Source organism: Sorghum bicolor, chromosome 6 (assembly GCF_000003195.3).
Source record: "Sorghum bicolor cultivar BTx623 chromosome 6, Sorghum_bicolor_NCBIv3, whole genome shotgun sequence".
In the NCBI taxonomy this organism is placed as follows: domain Eukaryota; kingdom Viridiplantae; phylum Streptophyta; class Magnoliopsida; order Poales; family Poaceae; genus Sorghum; species Sorghum bicolor.
Window position 1 is genome coordinate 51,542,098 of NC_012875.2, and position 26,837 is coordinate 51,568,934.

The 26,837-nt window shown below is 43.9% G+C and overlaps 2 protein-coding genes across 4 annotated transcripts; both read left to right on the forward strand.

Annotated features, from left to right (window-relative positions):
• On the forward strand, nucleotides 8,138-13,660 carry LOC8082869 (WD repeat-containing protein 44). Of its 2 annotated transcripts, XM_021463232.1 has the most exons (8): nucleotides 8,138-9,944; nucleotides 10,990-11,095; nucleotides 11,188-11,247; nucleotides 11,331-11,488; nucleotides 11,568-11,619; nucleotides 11,706-11,788; nucleotides 11,892-11,985; nucleotides 12,505-13,660. In XM_021463232.1, exons 1-8 carry the CDS (start codon nucleotides 8,601-8,603, stop codon nucleotides 13,053-13,055), a joined length of 2,448 nt encoding a protein of 815 aa, XP_021318907.1. In that variant the 5' UTR covers nucleotides 8,138-8,600; the 3' UTR covers nucleotides 13,056-13,660. The 2 variants fall into 2 exon arrangements, with proteins under 2 accessions (XP_021318907.1, XP_002446829.1); XM_002446784.2 differs by lacking the exon at nucleotides 10,990-11,095 and having other exon boundaries at nucleotides 8,142-9,944; nucleotides 11,157-11,247.
• LOC8082870 (RNA polymerase II C-terminal domain phosphatase-like 1) lies at nucleotides 17,274-25,926 on the forward strand. Of its 2 annotated transcripts, none has more exons than XM_021462378.1 (17): nucleotides 17,274-17,933; nucleotides 18,968-19,447; nucleotides 19,936-20,146; nucleotides 20,327-20,484; nucleotides 20,582-20,652; nucleotides 20,827-20,932; nucleotides 21,038-21,124; nucleotides 21,794-22,360; nucleotides 22,470-22,536; nucleotides 23,072-23,202; nucleotides 23,281-23,334; nucleotides 23,544-23,640; nucleotides 23,976-24,181; nucleotides 24,257-24,337; nucleotides 24,609-24,674; nucleotides 24,981-25,054; nucleotides 25,255-25,926. In XM_021462378.1, exons 1-17 carry the CDS (start codon nucleotides 17,667-17,669, stop codon nucleotides 25,358-25,360), a joined length of 2,829 nt encoding a protein of 942 aa, XP_021318053.1. In that variant the 5' UTR covers nucleotides 17,274-17,666; the 3' UTR covers nucleotides 25,361-25,926. The 2 variants fall into 2 exon arrangements, with proteins under 2 accessions (XP_021318053.1, XP_002446830.2); XM_002446785.2 differs by having other exon boundaries at nucleotides 23,105-23,202.

Genomic DNA, 26,837 nt, shown 5'->3' on the forward strand with positions numbered 1-26,837 from the left:
GTACTTGGATTTGGAAAAGCTCAACTCAGTTGAAACATATGGAAAACTACGGGGAGCTTCCATTGCTACGGACGCATCATGCTTAGTACTTGGTTTTGAACATCTCAAAGGTGCAGTGCAGTGGAAAAGCTCTGACACATCTTTTGGCTTTTGTTGAAAGGTTAGATTAAATACCAGTGACCTGTTAGGAGGAATAATACGGACCTTGCAAGCTACAAAGGTATTCTTTGTTCAAATGTCAACGAGACACTTGAGCACCTCTTTCTCCACTATATATCATTATATATTTTTATTTAAAAAGCCGTTGGATCTCTATTGATTTGCATGAGTCTGATGATTTGTACCGTTTTGAGGTGCTCGCATGTCCTTCAAGTTACAATTGGCACGGCCTTTTTTCCATTTAGATTACCACTAAAAGATTTTAGAGCATATGGTCAGCCAACCCTGAAATGCCCACATCTTTAATCACAAATCACAAGTGTATTCAGTTCAAGCCTGCAGAAAGGACACCTTCATTTTTTCCCCCAAAACTCATTATATTAAACAAGGCATTACAAGCAGAGTACCGAGATCAGGGATAGAAATCCCTGAGTACATGGAAGCAGCCAAATTACAACATGACATAAGACCCTTAACTGCTCTCTTAAGTCTTTAAGGAATAAGGAAAGCACATCGATCTGGAGGGTAGTGCATGACAATACAAACTTGAGTAATATCACCAAAATCAAATCTTTTTTGAACGTCACCAAAATCAAATCTCACAAAAGGCTCGGAGAGTCTTTATATTATGATGATGTCCCATTAGGAACGAACAAACACTATACATTGTCGGACAACGGTGACAAAGACACCTTCATTATTATTCATGCGTTTGCACTGGACCACTGCTTATTCATCGCGTTAAGAAGGAATAATTTTTCACAGATTTCTTATGTAATTTTATTTCCTTTCGAAGTACAAGGATAACCGCATGTATCCGTATATTCGTACCTGTATTATGCGCGGTTGAATTTGATCGATCTTTTTTCTTTTTCTTTTTGTTGTGTGTGTGTGTGTGGTCATGGTGGTGGTGGTGGGGGGGGGGGGGGGGGGGGGGGGGGGTCGACCCGTATGTAAGCGATTTTTGCTGCAATGCTCGTACGTACGCATGCAACCCATCCCAATCATAGAAGAGCAGAATTAAGCCAAGGATCGAGGCATACATATCGAGCTAGCTCCTTCAGTCCTTCACGATTTGCGCCACCAACCAGGCGCGTGACATGTTCTTCCCAGATCCCTTTCGTACGTGTGCCGGCCGGCTGTCCTGGCCTGCTGGCCTCATGGTCCAACTAATCCCTAGCTTAGCGAACGCGTGTCCTACTACATACGTAGTGTCCCTATCACACATCTAAACTCTTATAGCCCACAGCCTTGGCTTTGCCACACCATCTTGGCATCTTCAGCTAAATTAAACCCCCTACGTTGATCTTTCCCTTTGGTTTACACAGATGCACATGGTTGGTGAAACGGGCAGGCAGCGCGGGTGGCCTAGCTCTAGCCAAGCTACTAGTAGCTAGCAACCGATCGATCGAGCGCAGGACGTACGGCGAGCGATTGATAAAAGCATAGCGGTACGAGCAAGCGCGTTCTTGGCCAGCAGCAACGTGCCAACGTCACCCTCTCGCGGGCTGGGGGCGGCTCCGATCCCTGGCGCGTGGCCGCGCGTGACCCGGCCATCTCGAGAGGGGGCGCCATGAGATCGACCTCGACCGGCCGGCCGCGCCGCACGCCCGCACATGATGCCGCGCGCGCGAGAGCACACGGAATCACGGATCGGCAGGAACCAGGAAACCGCGCGCGCGCGGCAGCGGCAAGCGGCATGCATGTTCGTGGTTTCTCTCGACAAAAGAGCGAACAACGCCGGCACGTCGCGGGGTGCCTAACCAACCTTCTGCCGCCTGCCGGGGTGTGGAGGGGGAGGCCCATGATTTGGTCGGGCAAACGACGAAACCATCGATTACCAAGCGGATCGAAGTGACCGGCCTCTCAGTCTCTATCCCCTACAGTGGAGGGTGCCTGTGTTCTGCATGGTGCAATATGCTTGCCTACAGTAGAGGGGCATGGTGCATGCATGGTCCGGAGCGATCGAGATTCGTGTCGTTAAATATACGAGCTTTGGTCTTGTGTAATACGTATTAGCGGCGAATTGTCCATACGCCACATGTGGTCAATTGTGTCGACCGCTGTCACCTACGGGCTACTACGGCGGAGGCTTCACCCTCTACCACTGTAATTTTCTTCGTCAATCAAAAAACAAAAACAAACTATGCACAGGCAATGTCTTTGGATCAGTACGCTGGCCGGGATGCATCGATCTGAAAAGCATCGGATACGTTTGGCTGAAGCGCACAGAGAAGAAGAATTACGCGCGCGCAGACGGACACTTTAGAGGCGCGCAATGACAGAAGCATCGCCATCGATCGACGGCAGCCAGCCGCCGCCCGGATGGCAAACCGGAAGGCTTTTCTACATGCATTGAACATGCACCTTCAGCGCGCCAACTCTCGAGCAAACGCGTCACGAGCTAGCACAGCGCGCCAACTGACTTGCAACAGCAAAATCGATGCCTGCGTGCCGCCCTGACGCTGGGGATCGGAGCGTTGGCGCCTTGGCGGGGGCGGCGATGCCTCCGCGTCCCGGGACAATCGAATCGCCGCGGTTGTTGCGAAGGCAGGCAGGCACACGCCCTGTAGCTGTGGCCGGACCGGAGCGGCACCCACGCACGAGCCCACTAATGGCAGCTTACGGAGCTCCAAAAATGATTGTAGGACGAGTAGCCTTTTTCAGACACTTTCGAGAGCGACACTGTGCGCTGTGTGCATGCATCACCGGTTGAACAGTGCGAGCGCTCGAGCAGCCGCACTGTGGCCTTCTGTTTACCCTTTGCACTTTGGGGAATTTTGTCGCCCGTGCTCGTCGGTGCGGTGCAGCAGAGGCCGGCGTTACTGAGAGATCTGTCGGCTTCCGTTCACCGGATCGTCCGTCCGGTGAACTGCCCCGTACCCTGTAACTGTAACGCACGCACTTTGGACTTTTTGGCGTTAATACAAATGCAGGGCACGGGCGGGGGCGGCTCGCCCGGCACTCTCAGGTCAGGAGGGATTCTCTCGTGTCATCACTGAGGTTCATGTGTCGTTTGGAGCAGGCAGAGCCTTAAACCGCAACGGCCAGCGCTTGGGTCTGGGGGGCTCTGCTTCTGCTTCTGCTTCTGCTTCTGCTTCTGCTTCTGCTTGCTGGGGACTGGGACGACGACCGACGCGGCACTGTTTGGAGATGGCAACAGGTCATGCGCCCGGCACCTCGTTTGTTTGTGGTTGTGGCCTGTGGGTGTGCTTGTGCCCAGCCACCGCGGTAATCCATCCAGCGTATGCATTGATGGGGACACATGTTTCCGGTGACGGCTTTTTCAGGCTTTTTCCAGCCGGTACCACCCTCAGCCTGTGCGGCTACGGCACTAGGCTTTCCCCAGCCTGCCTCCTCTAGCAGGGCTACTACTCCAGTAGTACAGGCAGCCTTTCGTCAACACGCAGCAGCTAGCTGTTTAGCAGCACTAGCAGTGATAGAGTTAGCTGTAACAAGCTTGCTTCATCAGTTAATTAATTAGTCACGGCCCTACTATAGTGCTAATGTTGCTGCTTGGAGTTGGATGAATGGATGTACCCATCTTATCCACTGGCTGGTCTTCCCTTGCGACCCTGCGAAAACTCCTGTGCACGGGGTCACCGTGCCAGTGAGATTAGACTGGATGAGATTAGGCAATTTCATCTAGTGCACACTAAGAATTACGGTCATATCATCGTCCACCACCTTAGTTAGTCAAAACTCATGTGCGCATAATTTTATATATATATACGAGATCCCAGGCTAAGAGCTCAAAAGCAGTACTACACTATATAATTTTTGTTTTGAAGAATCTACACTATATAATTATATACTACTACTAGCACGTTGGAGCTTTGCTTTTTTGGACTAATGTATTCCCAAGCATTGTCTGTCATGTGCGCGATTTGAGGCATTGCGGATTTGAGTACTGGAGTAATGTAATAGTGTTGAGCTCACATGCTGATATAAGGTATTAGCAAGCCATAGTTGGTGCTGACTTTGTAGATGAGCACAACTCAGAAAGTATCATATTTCTTGGATGCTTGAGATCAACTTCATGGATTTGTTTAGTTTATTTATAGCAGCAGAGTCTAGAAGAAGAAGACATAATACAAGGGGAAAAGAGGCTAAGATCCAAGGGCATCAATATCTAGTGAAGTGAGTCTGTTCGTTTAGTGGAAAAGTCATGACTAAAAGTATTATTTATTAATTTATCGTGAGAGAAAAACACTGCTGAATGATTGATAAATTCAACAGATAACTTTAATCGAACATGGCCGTAGTCTTGATTTGCTTGCTGATACAATCTTGATACTCCATTCGTGAAAAAAAATAGCATATTCACCGAAAAAGGGATCTGCTATATTAAGAAGTGCACGAAAACTCTCTTTTTCTCAGACAACATAGGACAGCTATGAGATTACTAATTTATCTCTTCGTCTTTCGATTCTCCTCCTCCTCCTCCTCCTCCTCCTTTGGCTAGGAAGTGAGGCGCAACCGCCTGAGATTCAGACGTCTGTAGTTTAGGGAATGTGCGGAAAAAAAAAGATTTTGATACTCCATTCGGCTAAAATACTCTGCGTTGCAACGACATCCGTTTGCTGCTCGGTCCTTTTCTGGACATGTACAAAAGGGGGGCCGTATTAAGGAAGAAAGCATGGACGGTATGGGGTTCGCTTTGTTGAGCCGCAATAATTCAGCTTCCACATATATACCCATCCATCGTGCTTGAACCAAACCATGGACGGTGGATGTGGATCCATCGGAAGGAGACCCGCGCTGGTCGGCCACTGCGTGGACACAGATGAGCAAAACGGACAAAACCGGCCATGAACACCAGCTTTCATTTCACTAAGCTTGGCTTTGTTTAGTTCACCTAGAAACCAAAAACTTTTTAAAATTTTGTCATATCGAATCTTGCAACACATGCATAAACCATTAAATATAGTCAAAAATAAAAACTAGTTACACAGTTTGTCTGTAAATCATCGCGATATGAATTTTTTGAGCCTAGTTAATATATAATTAGACAATATTTGCCACAAACAAACAAAAATACTACAGTGTCCGAAAACTTTTTATTTTGCCAGCTAAACAAGACCCTTGTTTCCATTTCACCACTGTTTTGTTTAGTTCACCCTAAAAACTAAAAACTTAAGATTCTCCGTCACATCAAATCTTGCAGCACATGCACGAAGCATTAGATATAGACGAAAATAAAAACTAATTACACAGTTTGACTGTAAATCACAAGATGAATCTTTTGAGTCTAGTTAATCTATGATTAGATAATATTTGTCAAATAAAAACGAAAATACTATAGTGCCGAAATCTGAAATTTTTTTTAACAAGCCCACGTCGTTTTCCCGCCGAGCTGGCCACTGCGTCTGCGTGCCACCGCGCACGAGAAGGAAGCCTGGTTAATCAGCTCGGGGCCCCTTAAACCTGCCCGCCAAATCATGTTGGCCATGCATAAGCATAACCTGATAACCAGGTGCGTAGGAGACATGGACACTGTTGTTTGTTTGGCTGGGCCGTATACGGAGATGGCCCGGAGAACAGGCGTGCCAACCAGAGGCAGAGGAGCCTTTTTGCGCGTACTCCTGTATAGGACTACGTGTGCACCAGTACGGTACGGTGCGTGTATATGTCCCGGAATAATCCCGGCCTAAACCTAGAGGGGGGCGGCTACTGCCTACTGGAGTAGCATGGACATCCATCTGCCCCTAGCTGCTCCGACAGCGCGGGTAATTGCCGCGGGGACCCGCACCCGCCCCGCCCCGCCCGCCCGAGGACGGTGGTGGTCCGCCCCGCGCCCGCTGCGATGGCGCGACCGCAGCTGGGCGGCGGTGGTCTTGCTGCCTCTGCTCTGCTCGATTACGTCGGGTGCGCGCGGTTGCGTTTGCGCTTGCGCCACCGCGGCGGCCTGCTCCGCTCGTCCGTCCCCCGACGAAACGATCCAGACCGATCGCGACTCGTGGTCGAGCGCAGGGACCGAAGGGACACCAGATGCGTTCGTGCCTGCCGCCGTGCTCCTGCTGGCTGGCCCGGGACCGGGAGCGGGACCGCGCGGCGCGCCGCGGCAGCGCGGTACGTCGTCAGCGCGGGGTGCGCGGCACGCGCTCGGGATTCTCCAGTTGGGACCGGAGACTTGACTTCGGCTAACGCGAAAAGATTTTGATTCTGCTACCGTAGCACTTTCATTTGTTTATGGTAAATATTGTCTAATCATAGACTAACTAGAATTAAAAGATTCGTCTCTCGATTTTATAGTTAAACTATACAATTATTTTTTATTTTTATCTATATTTAATATTTTATGTATATGACAAAAGATTCGATGTGATAGAAATCTTAAAATTTTTTTAGTTTCTTTTTGGTTTTGGACTGAACTAAATCAAGGCCTTGTTTTCGCTGGCGAAGGGCTTTGGCCTTTGAGAGAGAGAGAGAAAGAGAGAGGGGACTGCCTGCCAGCATCGGATGCCTGCCGGCAGCTCGGCCGGCCGCGGGGAGGCTTTGGTGGATCCTTGATGAACTGTTGCGACTTGCGAATCGGATGGTCCTGACACGCTGCATGTGGTGCCAATCTGCTAGCCATGGCACATGCCGCCTGCGTGTGTGTGCTTTCCTTAATTTTTACGTGACCCCATCTTAATTTTTACAGGTGCCAACAACATCTCTCCTCTCGTTGACATCGATGGATCCTTCACTCATACAGTCAGATACTGCCTGCCTGCCCCCCCCCCCCCCCCCCAAATTTTTTGAAGGGAAATTCAAAAGACACTTCCTTTTCCACCTTCTGGAAAATCATCAATCAACGAACAAGACAAAACAGAGGCCACTGGTGGACGGAAAGTTTCACCACCAGCAAGGATTCGGGTACAGCACAGATGACGACGTCAATACCGGAGATGCGAGACGCACTCGCATCTAGACTACTCGGTCTGTTCTAAAATATTTATCGTTTTCATTTTCGATAAACAAGTTTGGTAAAATATATATTAAAAATGCTAATATTTATAATATACAATTAATATTATTTAAAAAGTTCTTTAAATCTAGTTTTGAATAAATTATTTAGAAATATAAATATTACACACTTTTTTTTATGAAATAAGTACAACTTAGGGTACTTCGAGACAGAAGGAGACAAGGAGCATTTTTTTTATGAGTCGGACAGGAGTATTCTTTGCAGCCGAAAAGTAAAAGAACCAAAGCGCACGGCAGATGCCTCTTTTCGCTCGCCTGGCCTTGTTTAGTTCGGAAAAGATTTCGGATTTCGATACTTTAACATTTTTTATTTAACAAATATTATTCAATTATAGGCTAACTAGATTCAAAAAATTTATTTATAATTTATAGACAAACTATGTAATTAGTTTTTGTTTTGATCTATATCTAATGTTTCATGCCTGTGCGCCAAAATTCGATATGACGAGAAATTTTGAAAAGTTTTTGGTTTTTAAGTAAACTAAACAAGGCTTTACTTAGTACTCGGCATGCGCCAGCGCCACACTTAAAAGACTAGTCAAATTATTTTTTCTAAAAGTATATTTGACTATTATTGAAAGAAGAACATATTCAACAGATTTTGAAAATGATTTTTCAAATTTAGTAGCTCTTCATCCCATCTTATTCGCTCTCTATTTTTGTATAGTCTACCTCACTAGCCATTCTTTTACAGAATCTATTGGAATACTATAATATTTTTTTTGTTAAATCTATTTTAGAGAGTAGCTAAATTAGTAAATTTGGCTAGTATTTTTTACTAATCTTTTAGGATGCTCTTAAAACGCCCAAAACACGGCCAAATTGACCGCATCACTCCATTTCCTGGGCATTCCCCCTTGGCACTAATCCACTTACCCGAAACGGCAGGAGCGGTTATCCTTTCCCAAAGTTGTCGCGCCCGATCGCTCCGGCTGACGGCTGGGTCCCACGGCCGCCGGGTTTTTAACGTCCCTTCCCTTCCCTTCACTTCCCTCCCCATGGGCGGAGGGCCGATTAGTACCGCCTGCCTACCCGACAGTAAACAGTAGACGCTGGTAAACACCGCCAACAACAACGATGCCCGCAGCCGCAGCCGCAGCCGCAGCGGGGGAGAGGAGGGGAGGGGGGTGGCAAGCGCAAGCATCACCACCGCAATAACAACGACGACGGCACCAGCACCAACCACCACTTTTCGAGGGAAGGCACAGGCACAGGCAGGCGCGCGGCACGGGGCAGGAACCCGTCGCGATTGGCCCGTCCGACGACGAACCGGTCGCGGGCCTCCTCGTGCCCGTGGTGGATCTGTCGCCACCTGCGCGCAGGCGCGGTCGCGGGCGCTTTGCTTCCCGCTCCTCCCTCCTCGTCGACGCCGCGGCGTCGACGCCTGCCGCCGACCGGGCAATTTGCATCCGCGGGACGGCAGCGCCGTGTCGACTCCATCTTCCTCGGCGGTCAATGCGGGCGCGGAGATGAGCGCCGGCGGCGGGGAGGAGGAAGAGGAGGAGGAGGAGGAGGAGGAGGTGTTCTACGAGTCGCGGGACCGCGTGCTCTCCTCCTCCTGCTCCTCCACCTCCGCCTCAGACGATGACGACAACGACCGCCCGCGACGGCGCCGGGACGGGGCCGCCTCTGCCGCCGCTGCCGCGGCGGCGGCGGCGGCGGCGCTCGACGTGTGGACGTCTGAGCCGGCGCCCGTGCAGGAGCGGCGCCGGAAGCTGCTCCAGATGATGGGGCTCGCCGGGGACCCCGCCCTAGCGCGCCTCGAGATGGGCCGATCGGTCTCCTACGACGGGCCCGTCCGCCCGGCGCCGGTCTCGCCCATCTCCCGATCCAGATCAGACGGCGCCGTGCCGGTCTCAGGGACCAAGCCCCCGCTGGGCGGGCGGTCGCGCCAGGCGTCGTCTTCGGGCTCCTCCGAGGCCACGCCCGAAGGGGAGGAGACCGACCCGAGGTGCCTAATCCGGAACCTCGACGACGGCAGCGAGTTCGTGGTCAAGGAGGAGTTCCAGCTCCGCGAGGTCGGCACGGGCCGCCAGCTCACCATGGAGGAGTTTGTTGACCTCTGCGTCGGCCGCTCGCCTATCGTCCAGGAGCTCATGCGACGCGAGAATGTTGCCAACTCCGGCTCAAACAACGGCTCGTCCACCCCAATCCAGAGGTCCAACTCCGACTCCAGCAACGGGGCAACGCGTCAACGGCGGCATAGCAGCTGGCTTCGGAGCATTCGAAACGTCGTCGGCTCCCGCGACCGCCGCAGCAGCGACGACAAGGACACGTCCTCGGAGAAAGGCGGGCGCCGGTCCAGCTCAGCAACAGATGACAGCCAGGACAGCGCCGGAGCCGTGCACCATGGCCCGGTACGCGTTAAGGTGAGGCAGTATGGGAAGTCGTACAAGGAGCTCAGTGGCCTATTCATGAACCAGGAGATTCAGGCTCACAATGGGTCCATCTGGAGCATCAGGTTTAGTCCAGATGGCCGGTACCTCGCGAGTGCTGGGGAAGACTGCGTGATCCATGTCTGGGAAGTGTCAGAGTTTGAGAGGAAACGCGAGGAAAACGGAGTGTGCAACCCTCTTGTTGCCATGGTGTGCAATGGTTCGCCGGAGCCAACATTAGCGTTGGCCAGCAGTGTGGATGGGAGCAATTGTGAGAAGAAGCGTCGGGCAAGGTTCTTGGAGGGTCGTAGTCGTAGGTCTGTGAGCTCAGACCGGCTAATGGTGCCAGAGCATGTGTTTGCGCTGTCAGAAAAACCGATTCGGACCTTCGTGGGGCATTCAGAAGACGTACTTGATCTCTGCTGGTCCAAATCCCAGGTATTTCTAGCGATGTTGTTTGTTCTAAAGTTTCCTCTAGTTGATATTTAGTAATCTGATAAATGCTGAAATCTAGAAGCATGCCATAAATAGTATAATGATTATAGATAGCAATTGCTTAGTTCTTGTTATTTGTTTTACTCCAGAAATGTTAATGGCACATTTTTATGAAGCATTATTTCAACAGTCCATCTTTGTGGTAATTGGGTTCAGTCATGCTAGGATAGAAATAACCTAGCACCTAGAGCTGCCCATTTTAATGCATTCTGGCGTAGTTAGCTGCAAAGACTGAATTGGTAACTTGTAATGCATATAATCAATTATTTGCTACCTACCTTTGGCATTTTTCCTCCAAGTTATTTTACCTTTTTGTATATGCACATATTGGTGATTTTATCAGCATATAACCATTATCAGGCCATGGCAAACGTTTGGAGGAAATTTTCTTAAAATGGTAAAAGAATATACCAAACACTAATGCCCAGATTGCCATGAACATGATACTTTTCAGTGCCTTGATAATTTATTCTTGTGGCTCTAAATGTAGGCTACTTGTTTATTCCCATCTTTTTCTTGTTTATTCAGCAAATAGATATTATATGTTTCATTGGACTAGGTGTGCGGGCTTCTAAAATATAGGATTATCTTGCCTCATCATGTGTTGTTCATTTTTTTAAAACTTTTATATACACTAAATGCAAGTAGAAAGTGTTGTTTGTTCAGTGCTCACTACTTAAGTAAAACATCATGAACCAGGCCATATAAACATGGCACTAAGTCATGTCACATCAAGTTGTGGAGTGTCAATTTATGGTCTCTTAGGAAACACATTTTCTAACCTGCTAGTCAGAACAATGGCCTGGCGCTAAGTCACATTGCATCAAACCATCAGTAGTGTACTGCTATTTATCAGGTTCTGCAAATTTGAGTTACCCCTCCCTAATCACGCTTATGTAGGGAAGGGGTTGCATTTAGCCACTGACCAGTTGCCTCCAAGAGCACAAACACATGATTAGACACATAACATTTGTTGGATTCCTTTTAGGTATTAAGTTGGCAGCTGAAAACATCTATTCCATACCTCTCTATGCTGTATACATATCGACTCTGTGCTCATCGACAGTGCAGTGCTTCCATACGAACTATGATTGGTAAAATTCCATTAACTCCTTACAAAATTTTCCAGTGATACCTTTTTGAAATGCTTTGCAGTACTTACTTTCATCTTCAATGGATAAAACAGTGAAGTTGTGGCACATTTCGAGCGCTTCCTGTATGAAAACATTCTCACACAGTGACTATGGTAAGAGTCACCCGCCCCATGCCCTTAATGTTTTGTCACTCTGCCAGCATGCTGAATTTTCTTTTGTTGAACTTGTATCCTAGTGACATGCATCCAGTTCAACCCTGTTGATGATAGATACTTCATTAGTGGTTCACTGGATGAAAAAGTCCGCATATGGAGCATTCAAAACCGTGAAATTGTTGATTGGAAAGATTTGCATGAAATGGTCACTGCTGTTTGCTATACCCCAGATGGACAGGTTTTAACCATCTTACATAATTCTTTGATCTAATATCTTCTTCATGTTAAGGTCTGACATATTTCTTTCTTTTTTGAAGAGTGCAATAATTGGTTCCAATAAAGGCAGCTGCCATATTTATGATACATCTGGTACCTCTCCACTTGCATCATATCATCATGGTTTCATGTTTTCTCTTCGGCTATGACTTACCTTTTCTTTTACTTTTTCTGACCAGATAATAAGCTTCTCCGAAAGAAACAAATTGACCTGCAAAATAAGAAAAAGAAGTCCAGTCAGAAGAAAATCACTGGATTTCAGGTGCTTAGCCCAAACAAATTTGTGTATACTTCACAAGATGTGTACACAGTAAATTTTTTATCGTTAAGCTTCCTGTCTTACTAAATAATAGTTCCTTGAATAGTTTCTCCCAGGGAGTACTTCAAAGGTCCTTATTACATCTGCAGATTCAAGAATCAGGGTTGTTGATGGCCTTAATCTAGTTCACAAGTACAAAGGTATCAAATTTTGAGTCGGGGAGTTTTTTTTAAGATCAGTAGGCATATGACATCATTTGTTTTTGCAAGGCATAGTTTTGTACTGACACAGTGTTTTTCTCTGCTTCTAAGAAGTGATTTAGTAAAATGACTGGTTCTTTACGTAATTACATTTTAAAGACCTGTTTTTGGTTGCTCATTAAAAACTTATTTCCCTGTATTAGAATCTACTGATGGGCAGCAATCAAATCATATAGTAATCATCTATTTACCAGTAACATGTTTCCATGTTCCATTGATTGGATCATGTAGCGTTTTCGCGTTTCTCCTGTCATGTGCTTTCGACAAAGTGACAAAACCTGTCATTCTCCACTTTGTTGAGGTGATAGGTCCTCTTGTTCACTTAACATGATAACACAGTTATATCTGCTCGTTGATGGGTCCAGTGTGCATTTTCCCCCCCTTGAAGCAATGATGCTAAATTTTCTACTCAGTTGTTTCCAGTGTGATGGCTGTTCACTTTGTTCTCTTCTGTTTCAGGTTTCCGAAACACTAACAGCCAGATTTCAGCCTGTTTAGCTGCAAATGGGAGGTATGTGATCTCAGCAAGTGAGGATTCCCATGTGTACATATGGAGAAACGATGATAACCTTGGACAAGGCAGAAGCAAGGGGAATGCTACTGTCACCAATTCCTATGAACATTTCCACTGCCAGGATGTGACGGTTGCTGTTGCACTGCCATCTAATGGCTCAGCAATAGTATCCAGAGCAAACTCCATGAAGCGCAACGAGCAGGATTCTGTATTGGAGCATTCTCTGCTGCATGTTGTCCCTGAAAAACTGCAAGATTCCTATGATCCTCAAAGTGGCAATATCCTAAGCACCAGTTCAAATCACAGCGGTGATAGAGCAACTTGGCCTGAAGAGCTCATGACGCCAACAAAGCAGAGCCCTCGTTCTAGTGCCAGTCTTCCCAGTGGCGCTGATCAAGCTCCAAGCCGGTCAGCCTGGGGAACTGTAATTGTCACGGCAGGCCGGGGAGGTCAGATCAGAACATTTCAGAATTTTGGGTTTCCTGCTCGAGTATAGTAACTATGAGGCTGCTGCCTGGTCTTGGCGTCTGCCCTGCAGCAAGACGGGTGATTTTTGTGTATAGATAGGTGAAAGTTTGGGTGATTTGCACAGCAGTCTGGGGTTGGATTTTGTTGCTCCTAGGTGCACCTGCTTGCGAACTTCAACTAACCTACGACCTGGTACTCAAGGTACGGCGAATTCGTTTGCCCGGAATTGTATATGAGAATGGAGCCCGGGAAGGACGAGGGGGCGTCGGCCGGTTGGAGCTAGATCTTTGGGATCTTTTGCCAGCCATCTTTTCACCTGTTTTCTCCATTGAGTCCAGTTTAGCTTTTCATTTTTACTTTATGTTTACCCGTTATTATATATTCTTGTAAGAAATCTTAGTTCTACAGAAATAGAAAAGCAAAAAAGAGTTGCATAGAGTGGTGAATTCGTTGTACTGGTATAGCAGGCTTGAGATGTTAGTGGTACATGGGTATAGTAGTAATTGATGGACTAGGAAGATATGAAAAAATTTTGAGTCCTGAAGCTTTTGGACCTTGCTTCAGGCTGGCAGGTGCATTTCTGATGTGTATCTGATGTCCCAACTGTCGGTTGTCCAACAAATTTCTTATCCATTTTCTGTTTTGCATCGTTGCTACATGCTCTTTAGTCTTTTCACGTGTCGTGTGTGGTCTGTGCACTCTGTATGACGTCCGTTTTCTTGTGGTCTGCTGGAGAAAACCAGTACCCCATTTCCTTGGACTCAACAGTTCAAATGTTCGATGGCGAGCGCCGATCCTGCTAGCGGTGGAGGTGCAGCCACGGTGGCAAAAGCAATCTCCCGGTGAGCTGGGAGATCCGACCTCCCACGACCTTGGTCTGTCAGATATGAGATATTAGGGGCATCCGATCGAGATGCCTATCGAAGGTGACGCGATAATTCATGGTCGTCTCGTAGCAGCACCAGGAATGGTGATTCGCGAGATCGTTTGATGTGATGCCAAACAAACATGGGAGGTCAACTAGACTGCTTGACGAAGGTAATTAGCGCAAAATTATTATGCCGAGCATGGAAGCATCTGCATCTGCATTTTTTTTTTAAAAAAAATATTCATTAAAAAATACAAAAGGAAGACTGCATTGCAGTGTTGATGCTGACGCCTCTGAACTGTGTGTCTTTAGGACCACACAAACAAATTTGTCGGCATCATCACCGATTCAACTATCTAGGGGTCCATGAGTGTAAACATTTGGTGGAATGGGCTCTTCTCGTTGTAAGATCAGACGATTTGGTCAACACCTTCATCAAAAGAATAAAGGGAGAAAATAGGAAATGAGTACATTGAAAGAAATCACCAGTTAGGAGTGTATAAACAGTACTTACCCCGTTTTAGACATAAGAAGGTTATAGTTTGCAATATTTCGTCCGTTCTAAACTATAGATCACTTTACTTTTGACCTAAGGTCTTGTTTAGTTTCATAGGTGAAAAGTTTTTGGGTACTGTAGCACTTTCATTTGTATTTGGTAATTACTGTTCAAACATAGACTAACTAGGCTTAAAAGATTCGTCACGCAAACTATAGTCTGTATAATTAGTTATCTTTTTTATCTATATTTCATGCTCCATATATATACCGCAAAATTCGATGTGACGGAGAATTTTTAAAAAAATTGAATTTTGGGTGGAACTACACAAGGCCTAAATCAAAATTTTCTATCTTCCAAAGCTTGCCAGCACATCTAGTCTTCTTCTGGCTCTAAAAATCCAAATGCACACCAAGAGTTAGGCTTTGTTTAGTTCACCCCAAAAATCAAATTTTTTTTTAAGATTTCCCGTCACATCAAATCTTGCGGCACATGTATGGAGCATTAAATATAAACGAAAACAAAAACTAATTGCACAGTTTGTCTGTAAATCGCGAGATTAATTTTTTGAGCCTATTAGTCCATGATCGGACAACATTTGCCAAATTAAAAACGAAAATGCTATAGTAGCCCAAAGCAAAAAATTTTGAGAACTAAACAAGGCCTTAAGTTTTTTGCCAGGCTGGTCTTAGTCAAGAGGATGAACGCTAAGACAATGCTTAGAAGGATGAATTTATGTGCAAAGAATGATGCACATTATGTACGACAGGGGTAGATGGGAGGACCTGGATCACCTATTTTTTGATTGTCATTCTCCAAGAGATGGTGGGAGAAGATAGGCATGCAGTAGAACACATGCCTCAATTTATACCCAAGACTAGTGCACGCAAGGCAACAGCAGAACACCCCTTTCTTCATATAAAAATAGTAGTCATTGTTTCCGGAGATATAGAAGATAAAAAATGATAGAGTGTTCAACAATGGTCAAGCCAATGCCGACATTTGGTTTAGAAACTTCAAAAAACAGTGTCTACTTCACTCTCTTCACTTTAAGGATGATCTAAGATTAGCCTTTTGTCTTTGACTAGATGCTTACAGTTAATTCTTATTGTAAGTTTGTACTATATTAATTCCTTTAAATTTATAAATGAAGTGCTATGGGGATCTCCTCCATAATTTTTGCCTTAAAAACACTTAAAAAAGCAATTAGACCTTTAATTATGTGGTCAACATCACCAAAATCCACTTACAGGCGGTTGCTGGGCTACATGGAGGTGGTGCCGAAGCCTGGGCTGTCGGCGACCTTCTCTTTTCATCCCCTTTCACCTTGCTAGGTTGGGCGTCCCAGCACATCCATTTCTCTGTGGGCTCCTGCGCTTCTACGGGTTGCAGCCTGCGGCTCACTATCTAACCCCGCATAGCGTCCTTCACATCGCCATCTTTGTAGCCCTGTGCGAGTGATTTTTGGGGATCGATCCCTACTTTGTACTGTGGATATGAGTTTTCTAGCTATCGGCGATGAAGACAGAGGGTGTTCCCAACTGAGTGGGCGCCATCACCATCTAGCTTTGCAACAATGTGAAGGCGCGCTACCTCGATCTCGTGGTCCCATTGTCAAAGAAGGGGTGGCACCAGAAGTGGTTCTATCTTCCTAATGTGGGGTTGGCGCTGCCCCTGTTCTCTGTCGACTGTGTTGATGGCAACGCACTAGAGTCGTGGGCGAGCCTCCCAAGCAGTGCAAAAGCAAATGAGAGCAAGTCGCTGCGGGATGCGATTGGGTGGTTGAAGGGCCATGGTTACCGAGCCTATGGTCACCGGGACGTTCATGGTGTGTCGCGTCCTACCGTTGAAAGCTCGAGCCCACACCATTTGGGATTATATCGGTGTAGAGGACCCGACGATTGAGTCAAACAAATTCATCTCCAGCAACTCGCTTGAATAGCAGCGAATTTTGGCAAGAGGCTGGACCCTGGCCCTGACCCCTTGGCAAAGAGAGACCTTGGCCCGCGAGTGGTCCCTTTGTGGAGATGAGCTCCAATCCCTAGAGCCTTGTTGGGGAGTTAGAGTACTAGGGGTCTGGGGATCATTCTACACCCCTGGGTGCTCTGGCGGCGCAACGTTCAACGCGTAGCCTCGTGTTGGAGGAAGCTTAGAGGCGAAAGTGGGAGGGAGCAAGGAACAAGGTTAGAGGGAGCTTGAAAAATGGTGGGAGGCAGGCATAATGTGGCATGTGAGTCATGCGGCATGGGTTGAGTGAGGAGTGAGATGAGGATTATATAATATGTGGATGGATGGATGGATGGGTTGCGTGAGGAGTCATGATAGAGAGTAGATAACAGACGAACGAGTAGATAAAGGGGAGGAAATTAATTTATGATAGATGAATAAACTTTATTTCAAAAAATAATCATAATTAATATTCCCTCGCCAAACTAGCGTCGAGCCAAACTTGAAAAAACTAACATTCTTCTCCCTCATCAACCTAGCGCTGGATAACCGGTATCTCTCACACCAATCCAAAACCAAGATACTCTCTTGTCAACTTAGGGTGTTCCTAATAGTTTTTAAATAACTAGTCTAGAAAGAATTTTATTGGCTATCAAGGAGAGAGATAAAATAGCTAGTGACTTCTAAATAACTAGTCTAGCTAAATCTTCCAAAACACCTCTATAACAGCTCATATAACTCTTCACTATAGTGTTTATTTTTTATTGTTTTTATGTTTTATCTAGCTAGTTATTTGTAAATTGACATTACAGATGCCATTACAACCAAGCCGAACGTAAATAATAAAGAAAATACAAACGTATCCTTATTATCTTATCTCTCACTAACCTAGCACCGGACCATCGGCAGATCAGTGGTAATAAAACATGTTGATGTCCCTCACCAACCTAACACCGAGCCACCCGTGGATGAATGGTACTCTGAATCTGATCAGACGACCCCTTCCTCCAGCCCCTTCCCTTCTCCTCCCTGAGCTCCCCACCGCGGCCATTGCCGTGGCTTCGCGTGACCTGCGCAAACCCACCCTCAAACCTACCCGGCGCACCAAATCGGCTCGTAATTTGCGAAGAACTCGAATGTGATACGAAGTACAATAACGCAGCAGCACGCGCTCATCTGTCCATTGCTGAATGCCTGAATTCTTGCTGGTTCTGGAGACTTGATAAGAACAGATCTTCGTGTGCGTGGACGTGCGTAACAGATTTGCTGACCCGAGGGATTTGGATCTCTGGAACCGCACGGATTTGTTTTTGTGCGGTGCGTTGGACATGATCAAGTCGCTGGTTTATTACGGGAACACCCCTGTTGGGGAGGTGGAGGTGTGGCCCAAGGGCCAGACGGACCTGGCATGGGCGCGCGAGATCCGGGTGGACCGGCTGTCCCCGGCCAGCGAGCGGTGCCCGCCGCTCGCCGTGCTGCACGTCGTCGCGGCCGGTGCCCGATGCCTCGTGATGGAGTCGAAGTCCACTGCCACAGCTCACGAGCCCCCGCCGCCGCTCGTCACCATGCACACCACTTGTCTCAAGGATAACAAGGTATATATTCGAATCATTCTTGACAAAGAAAACCAACCAAAAGCTCAATCAGAACTCATGGGACAGTCAAATGAACGAATTAAGCCTTTGAACTTTTGTACATTTACATCGACTAGTTTAGCCTGACAGGAGTCTTAATATGCCCAAGAAAAACTAGCAAAATTTACTGCTAATGATTATTGTAATGCAGCACGGACAATTCTGTTGATATGTGGACTAGGTTTTTTCTTTTGGCAAAGATGTGACATATTAATGATAATGACTGGAGTTTATATGAGAATTCAGTTTCTGTATGATGTTTTGTAGACTATGGACTTGGTTTTTACTTGATCTCAAGTGATAGAACAAATGCAAATGCGGAACCTGGCCTGACATTGCTCTATGGGGATGAGATTTCAGGAACAGTGTTTCATATTTCAAAAATGGAGCGAACATCAAACATATGAATTGAGCTCTTGAATGGGACATTGGTTGCTAAGGCATGCCTGAGATTATGAATAATTTGCTGCTATTCAGCAGTTCTTGACTTGGGACTTTGGATTAGTTTTAGTTGCCATCAGAATTTTATTGAAGCAGATTCTAACAGCTGAACTCCACATACCGACAGATGTATTTGAGGAATGACTGAAGCTTGCTTCAATTGTCCATGGAAATCATCTGCTGGAAAGTTAATGTGCAGCTTCATTTCACCGGATCCAAATTATTTAAAGAGCACACGTGTTCCTATATATAGTCACTTTTATCAATATTGATACTGCTGTGCAAATCGTTTAATTATTTTGGTCATAGATAATAGCGTTCAGCTGATCAACACTACAAAAATTAAGAACAAAACATACTCTTTGAGTGTTCCTTTCTACATAGTACTATTTTCTGTACTAACCAGGCACATGATACATTGAAAAACTGGGCCATCGTCTTGTAAATTTCCATGCATATTGTGTGCAATAAGTCTTCTATTTGCACTCTTTCCCTAATATGAAAGCATTCATTCCTTCTCTCATCTTGTTCCCTTTAATTCACTGTTTTCGCAGACGGCTGTTTTTCCACTTGGAGCAGAAGAGATACACTTAGTGGCGATGACTTCTAAGAGAAACATGCCAAACGGTGCATGTTTTTGGGGCTATAAAGTGCCATTGGGCTTATATAATTCTTGCCTGAGCATGCTGAATCTTCGATGCCTTGGTATTGTGTTTGACCTTGATGAAACATTAATTGTTGCCAATACCACACGATCTTTTGAAGACAGGATAGATGCTATTCAGAGAAAATTGAATAATGAGGCTGATCCGCAGCGCATTAGTGGTATGTTGGCAGAGATCAAGAGGTACCAAGAAGACAAGTCTATCCTAAAACAGTATATAGAAAGTGACCAGGTTACTGATGGAGGAGAATTGTACAAAGTACAATCAGAGGTCATTCCACCCTTAGATGATAATCATCAACAACCTATGACACGCCCGATTATAAGGTTGCAAGAGAAAAATATTATCTTGACACGTATAAATCCATCAGTAAGTAACTAGTAACTCTGACTTGTTCTAAAACCATGCGATGATCGGAACTTTCACATATATTATTAAACACCACTTTTTGGCAAGTGTAGTTACCTTGTTCAGTTTGTTTTTGCATGATGCTTTTTTAACTGAAATGTGCCATACTGCCATCAAAATTAACAATTAATATTTTAGACATCATGTTTCGCCTGATTTACATAGCAGAAATTTTTCATACGAAAATGCCAATTTGGAGACCATATTAATATTAAGGTAATTTACCTGATTTTACTTGACTGAAATGATGTTACTAATTCATGGTTTGGACATTTGCTTTCTGTGCTTGGATCAATCTGTATTGGCATATGGGGCAACAAAAATTAGCTCTTCCTTTTTTTTCTTGGCTGACCTAAACTTTATTTCGCTGCCCGATCAGGCTTTGATTCAACTACATTTACATGCTGGTAGACTGCCCAGTTTATTTTCCTTTCCTTTTTGTTTTTTAGATAAGAGATACTAGTGTTCTGGTGCGGTTAAGACCTGCATGGGACGACCTTCGGAGCTACTTAATTGCAAGAGGTCGCAAACGTTTTGAGATTTATGTGTGCACAATGGCTGAGAGGGACTATGCTTTGGAAATGTGGAGGTTGCTTGATCCAGATTCAAAATTGATAAACTCTGTTCAACTTCTTGACAGACTTGTATGTGTCAAATCTGGTATGTTTCGAATCCTTCTTTCAAACAGTACGGTATAAAAGGAGCATCATGTCATTTTGTGTTCGTACATTGCTAAGTTTGTTGATAGGGTCATTCTCTTCTGTGAACTTCCATGTGCATGGACATAACTGCTTTTGATCTTTCCATCCTTTTGAGTCAATGCTAAATCTATCCATCTAGGCTCAAGAAAGTCTTTGCTAAATGTATTCCATGATGGGTCTTGTCACCCCGGAATGGCCCTTGTCATTGACGACCGTTTGAAAGTTTGGGATGAGTGGGACCAACGTAGAGTTCACGTTGTTCCTGCATTTGCTCCATATTACGCTCCCCAGGCAGAGGTAAAGGTTTTTTTTTTCTGTACTTTACTATACAAACATAAGGCTGTTTTACTTTATGAGCTACTGAGGGTAGTATCACCTTGTCTTTAACTTTCAGGCAAACTTTCCTATTCCAGTTCTATGCGTCGCACGGAATGTTGCTTGCAATGTTAGGGCTGGTTTCTTCAAGTAAGAGTATATTTTCCTGTATGACCTTCTAAGTAATCAGTTGTCATGGCATTGTCCTGGCTAAACTGAATACACACTGCTGCCATGTATACTAGTGTTCCTGTAACCTACACCATTTAACAAGCTTGGACCATTTGTCCTTAGCCAAAGTTTTGTGGTTTATTTTATTGACAGAGAATTTGATGAGGGCATCATTCCAAGGATTACAGAGGTTTGTTATGAGGACGAACTGGATGACATTGCTTCTGCTCCTGATGTTTGCAATTATTTTGTTTCAGAGGTAAACTTTATAAAGGCAAATACTTGAGATTAAACCCAGTTTTATTTTGGAGCTAGGGTTTCACACCTAATTTCTACCAAGCAACATTAAATTTCTCTTTGTTAGGACGAGAATGCTGCTGTTTCAAATGTAAACAAAAATCCACTAGCTTTTGATGGTATGGCAGATGCAGAGGTTGAGAAGAGAATGAAGGTTTGCACTTTTAGTGCCTTGTTATGAATTCTTGGTTGAATATATAAATTTCAAAATAATGTAGATGTAGATTCAGGAAATGTGGTGCTGTTGTGTGAATCAAATCAAATGCTCTGTGAAATGAAGTATTGTGTAGAGTATATCTTATGCTATTTATGCCCATTGGACATGTTTTTAGGGTTGAATTGTACATTTTCGAATCTCAAGATATAACTGTTTAATCCTTCATGAGATATTTCATAATTTAAGTCGTGTTATGCCTGAAATGCAGAATCAAAATACAAACTCTTTTCAAAGAAACAATTTTATGGCGTAAATGCATAGCTTGGTACACAAGTTCTTTAGAAAGATACATTGCAATCTCTGATATAAAATATATTACGAATATTTTTGCAGACTTGACCTATATAATATCCAACCAATACCTCAAAATGATTTGCCATTCTGTATGGCAGTATTCCATTTTTATCATCTTTATCTGCTTACAACAAAACGGAAATGATAAAAACTTCATATTTCTTAGCAACTGCTGCATATATGGTTTCATTCCAACTTGCTGTGAGAAGGCTTAACAAAAGTGTGAATATAATCCACAAACTAACTACTGATGCTGTTTTTTTATCACTTTAAGTCACATCTGACTCTTTTTTGCATCTGAAAAATTTTCAGGAAGCTTCTTCCAGCTTTCAATCTGCGAATCCAATAACAACTAATGTTGATGTGATGTCAGTAGCCGCTAACCAACACTTTGGTACACCTATATCCTCATCTACTCCAGTAGCACCACCACTGGGTATGCTTTTGAATAATGATCAGGATCCTCAGCCACCTTCACTCAGATGGCCTGTTGCTCAATCTGGCCATGTGGACTCTTCCCAAGGTTCTCCGGCTAGAGAAGAGGGTGAAGTTCCTGAGTCTGAATTGGATCCTGACACTCGGAGAAGGCTTCTCATATTACAACATGGTCAAGACACAAGAGATCCTGCAGCGCCGTTTCCTGCTGGATCTCCTGCACAAGTCTCAGTACCACCTGTGCAATCTCATGAAAATTGGTTTTGCTTAGAGGATGAGATGAACCCTAGAAACCTGAACAAGGTTTCAACAGAATTTCATTTAGAATCTGATTCTGTACATTATGATAAGAAGCAATTGCAGCATACATCATACATTCCTATTGGGGATAATCCTATGTCTTATGATAGATACGATTATCAGAATCAGAGATATCCTTCTCAGGTTAGTGATCATTTATTTTGATCAGAATTTTAATTAGTCTTCTTTAAAGTAATTGGTATTTATTAGTGAGGTTTCTATGTATGATTTGCTTGATGTTTTATTTACTCAGCCACCTCACAGTGAAGGTCATCATAGATTTCATAACCATGCGCCTACAGCTTATCGATCCTTTTCTGGTATGTTTTGTTTACCCTTGATGGTTCTGTTGCTTCTCTTGTGGTGTGTTTCCATCTTTCTGGATGCAAGCTTTATGCAACCTTTCAGAGCCACCATTACTTTAGTAGGTTGCAATTTATTGGTTTGTTTACTTACTGGCGTCTGGTTTTCATTTCAAAACCAGATGACAAGGGGTTGTATTTGGCTGGAAGATTAGATTGAGCCTAGCTCGGTTGAGGTGTGGATGTATGCCCAGACCATCCCAGAAGTCACGTAGTTCCACCTGGTTGAGCCTAGCAAAGTTGGGTGCGTAGTCCTATTACCATATTGAATTGCATGCACCAACCAGTTTCCAAAAGCTTAAGTTGATGGGGAAGGCTTGGCAATTCACTTTAACAATACTGTTGTGTTGATTTGGTCTTGTTGTCAATCATGTTTTAGCTGAAATCCCTGTTGTTGCTAGCTAAGTCATGTACTCCTGTAACAAACTCCTTTTCTTGGACTGTTGTGGGTGTGTACTTAGTTTAGAGTATTTAAATTGTCTGCGATGTGAAGGTGAGGACATGGCAACTTGGTATGCTCCTTCAGGGCAAAGAAGCAGCCATATGGAATCAGGACGACATTTTGCACGATATGGAGGAATTCCAGGTGTATTAGAGGAAATTGCATTGAAGTGTGGATTTAAGGTAGTTTGAATGATGAAAATGCAGATAGCTCTTTTATTCTTTATCTGATATCTTATCCTGTTGTATTTGTTCACCTAGGTGGAGTACCGATCAACTTTATGTGATACGACAGAGTTGCAATTCTCCACTGAGGTACATTAAATTTTATGTTGGATCATGTTAATGGAGGTACATTACAAGTTTTTGTTCTTGAAAGCAGACATTCCACTGAGAATGATCATTGCATTGGGCATATATAGCTAAAAGCCTGTGTTATTTTTGGACAAACTATTTTTGACTTTGCAACTGATTGCAAATCACTGTCTCATAATTCTCGTTCCTATTTTATTTTTACCTTTCAGGTTTTAATTTTTGGAGAAAAGGTAGGTGAAGGAGTTGGGAAAACAAGGAAAGAAGCACAGTGGCAAGCTGCTGATACATCCTTAAGAAATCTGGCAGGTGAATTAATGTCAGACTCCCCATTTTGTTCGTTTCTAGTTGGCTTAGCAAATATGTAAGCTACATGGGGTTGATTTTGGATACTTACCATTTATTTTATTTTCAGTAGTGGACTAAATAGTTTATATTGTAATCTCAAAATTGTGACAAAGTTTGTCATTCTGGTTGTTCAATCACGTTTCAGTGCGTGTCAGCGTGGTTGCTGAATGTTTAGGCCTGTGTGTTTGTTCAACTTGCAATTCGTGCAGAATGCCTTCATAAAGTGTGGAAAAATGTAGAACACATCAATGATCTTGTAAATCTTGTACATATTTTGATGTGAACTTTATTTGCAGACAAGTTTCTATCATGGGACCCAGATAAGGTGACAGTTCTAAAGGAGAATGACTTTAATAGGCATCCAAAGTCACACAGATATCCAGGAAGTAATATATATGACACATTACCAGTTGCAAGCACTTCAGATGAGTCTAGATATATGAATGACAGAATTGATACTTTAAGAAAACCTGGTGCTTCTGTTGCTGCTCTTAAGGAGCTTGTAAGTTGCTGCCTAAATTACCTGCTTTAGAACAATTATAATAATTTATGTAAAGTATGTTGTGGTACATTGCAGTGTGCGGTTGAAGGGTATAATTTGGATTTCCATGCTCAGCCATCTGCGGATGGTTCAGTAGGTAAAGAAATTCGTGCTCAGGTCAGTACTTCGTCTGGATGAATGTATTCATCTTACATCTATCTGTCTGGTACATCATATAAATCTAGATACTGTAACCGCACTTAGTGAAGAACTAAAACTTGCCTCTGTTACCCTTGTGTATAGTACATAATTTGTTCTATGTTGCTGTCATTGCCAAGTAGCTTTTCTCCTTTTAGAATCAATTTTAGATGATGGCTTGAACAGAGAACTTCTTTTGCATTCATGTTCACTGCAGTTTACTATTGTGAAATTACATTTGTTTTTTCAGGTAGAAATAGGAGGAAAAGTCCTGGGTAAAGGAGTTGGAGTAACATGGGAGGAAGCTAAGCTGCAGGTTGTAAGCAGATACAAGAAATGATTTTCTTTTATTGATTTTATACGTTGTTCTCCTTGGGGTTTTGATATGAACAAATAAATCCAGTAGGTCTTTCTTGCATCCACAAAAAGGAGTGCTTTACTCTCTGCTACAATATTGGCAACTAGTTTTCCTGTTGCAATCAACAGTTTATTTGTGCATTTAACAACCTTCACTGCTAGCCTGTTTGGAAGTAAACTACCTACTGAAGTCTTGCTTTTTAAGACTGAAAAAAAATTAATTCTTCATTTCTGAACTGTTCACTCAAACAATATCCTTTTATAGGCTGCTTATGAGGCATATGGAACGTTGAAATCCATGCTCGGTCAATTTGTTCCGAGGCAATCTGCATCTCCAAGGTGATGGTTGGGTAGTGTCTCTGTTTTTCTCTTTGACCATGATTGCTGAAGTTAGCTAAGGTTTAGTTTATCAGTGGAAACCATAATTTCCTGGCACTCGTTAGAGTGGACATGGTACCTGCGTGCCCTGCCCCAGCCGGCCAGCCCCCAGCATTACCAAGCTTTGATCTATAGTATTTGAACTTTGCCTCTTTGGACAGGTCAATGGTGCCAAATTTTAATAAGCGCTTCAATCCAGATTTCTCCGAGGCACTACAAAGGATTCCTTCAGGCAGATATTCTAGAAATGACAGTCGTTTTCCTTGATATTATAATTCTGGATCCTGCTCTTCTAGTATTCTTCATCTCACGGGAAATGACTCGGAAAATCATGGCAGCACGTTGCTCCAGGACAAATCGACTACTTCGGTAACTGCAACTGCAACTATAGGCTGGGTGGCGCTGTGTACTGTGTTTTCAGCTGTGTGTACAGGTAATTGCACATTTCCAGCCGACATTATCCGTGATCTGTGAAAAGTAACTGCTGGAGCTTGCACATTGTTTGTTGTGACCTAATCTCTGTGAGCCCTTAAGATATCGTCTAACTTACCTCAAATCTGTCATTTGTGATGCTGGAGCTGAGGGGTTACAGTAGGGTGGCTGCTGGTGTAGGTAACCATTTCTTGTGTACATCGATCAAATTAGACTTCAGTGTTTATTGGTGCTGGGTTGTTGAGCTCGAGTTGACTGCCAATTATGTTCAGGCGGCGACAGACAGAACTGTGTTAACAAATCTTATGACACGTATGTTTCATTTTTCATTTTGGTCATATGTTTCAGATTCGGGATGTAATTTGATTTAACAACTTTGCATCGTGGTATTGTTTGATCTAGTCATTTGTACAACATGTTTCCCTATTTACCTCTTAACGCTGATTGCTCTTAACAGGTGTTTGCAGGTGCGCTAACGCTAAGCGTTGGCTATCATTTCCTTCCCTTACAAGCATTTTCATTATTTAAAATAAAAATAGGTATTCCCTCAATCCATAGCCCAAAAGATTATAATTCTAGGTTTAGGATGAGTCAAACTTTTTTAAGTTTAACCAAGTTTATAAAAAATAGTATTAATATATTTTATAACTAATCTGATGATATTGATATCATAAATATTAGTAATTTTTTGTATAGATTTGATCAGACCTGAAACCGTTTTACCTTCTGGGAAGTGAGACTTGCATTTGTTTTTTTTTTTGGAAGGAGAGTACGCAAAATAAGACTTCCCACCCCAATCAGCTGAGAGACTCACTCTCCACATAAAATATTTTGTGGTTCTTATTTTTTATTTGTATAATATTTCTCTCGTCGGATTAGCTGATGCTATCTGGTTTAGCTTTTTCACCCCCATCCAGCCATGCACGAGACTAAGAGCATCATTGTTTCTTGATATGCAAAATGCAAAAGATTTACGTATCACTAAAAGATTTACATATTATTATATTAGGGTAAGAGAGTTTAACGAGATAAATGACGACATGACACACGTCTCTAACGAGTGCTCTAGGAGATCGACAAACGGCCTGAGGCTAAGAGCATCATCACTTCATCACTGACCAGTCAACTCATGAGAAAAAAATAGGACGGGAAGATTGTTTGGTTACTCTTTGGTCAAGACTCCCTCCCGATCTCCCTATCTATTGCTCTTTCAAGGTTATCTAGGCTTGCGTTACGTACCAAAAAAAATGCCGTTGTCCTGTTTAATAAACGTAATAACTCGCCTAGATAAGTTTTTTCTTTGAGACGAAAG

Bases quoted from the DNA above. Each gene is read 5' to 3' on its own strand.
- LOC8082870 (XM_021462378.1), top strand. From the start codon at position 17,667: ATGATCAAGTCGCTGGTTTATTACGGGAACACCCCTGTTGGGGAGGTG. The intron at 23,335-23,543 runs GTACATTAAATT...TTTACCTTTCAG, and splicing joins AGTTGCAATTCTCCACTGAG to GTTTTAATTTTTGGAGAAAA. The intron at 24,182-24,256 runs GTAAGTTGCTGC...GGTACATTGCAG, and splicing joins TTGCTGCTCTTAAGGAGCTT to TGTGCGGTTGAAGGGTATAA.
- LOC8082869 (XM_021463232.1), top strand. From the start codon at position 8,601: ATGAGCGCCGGCGGCGGGGAGGAGGAAGAGGAGGAGGAGGAGGAGGAG. The intron at 9,945-10,989 runs GTATTTCTAGCG...GATTCCTTTTAG, and splicing joins TCTGCTGGTCCAAATCCCAG to GTATTAAGTTGGCAGCTGAA. The intron at 11,096-11,187 runs GTAAAATTCCAT...TGGATAAAACAG, and splicing joins TTCCATACGAACTATGATTG to TGAAGTTGTGGCACATTTCG.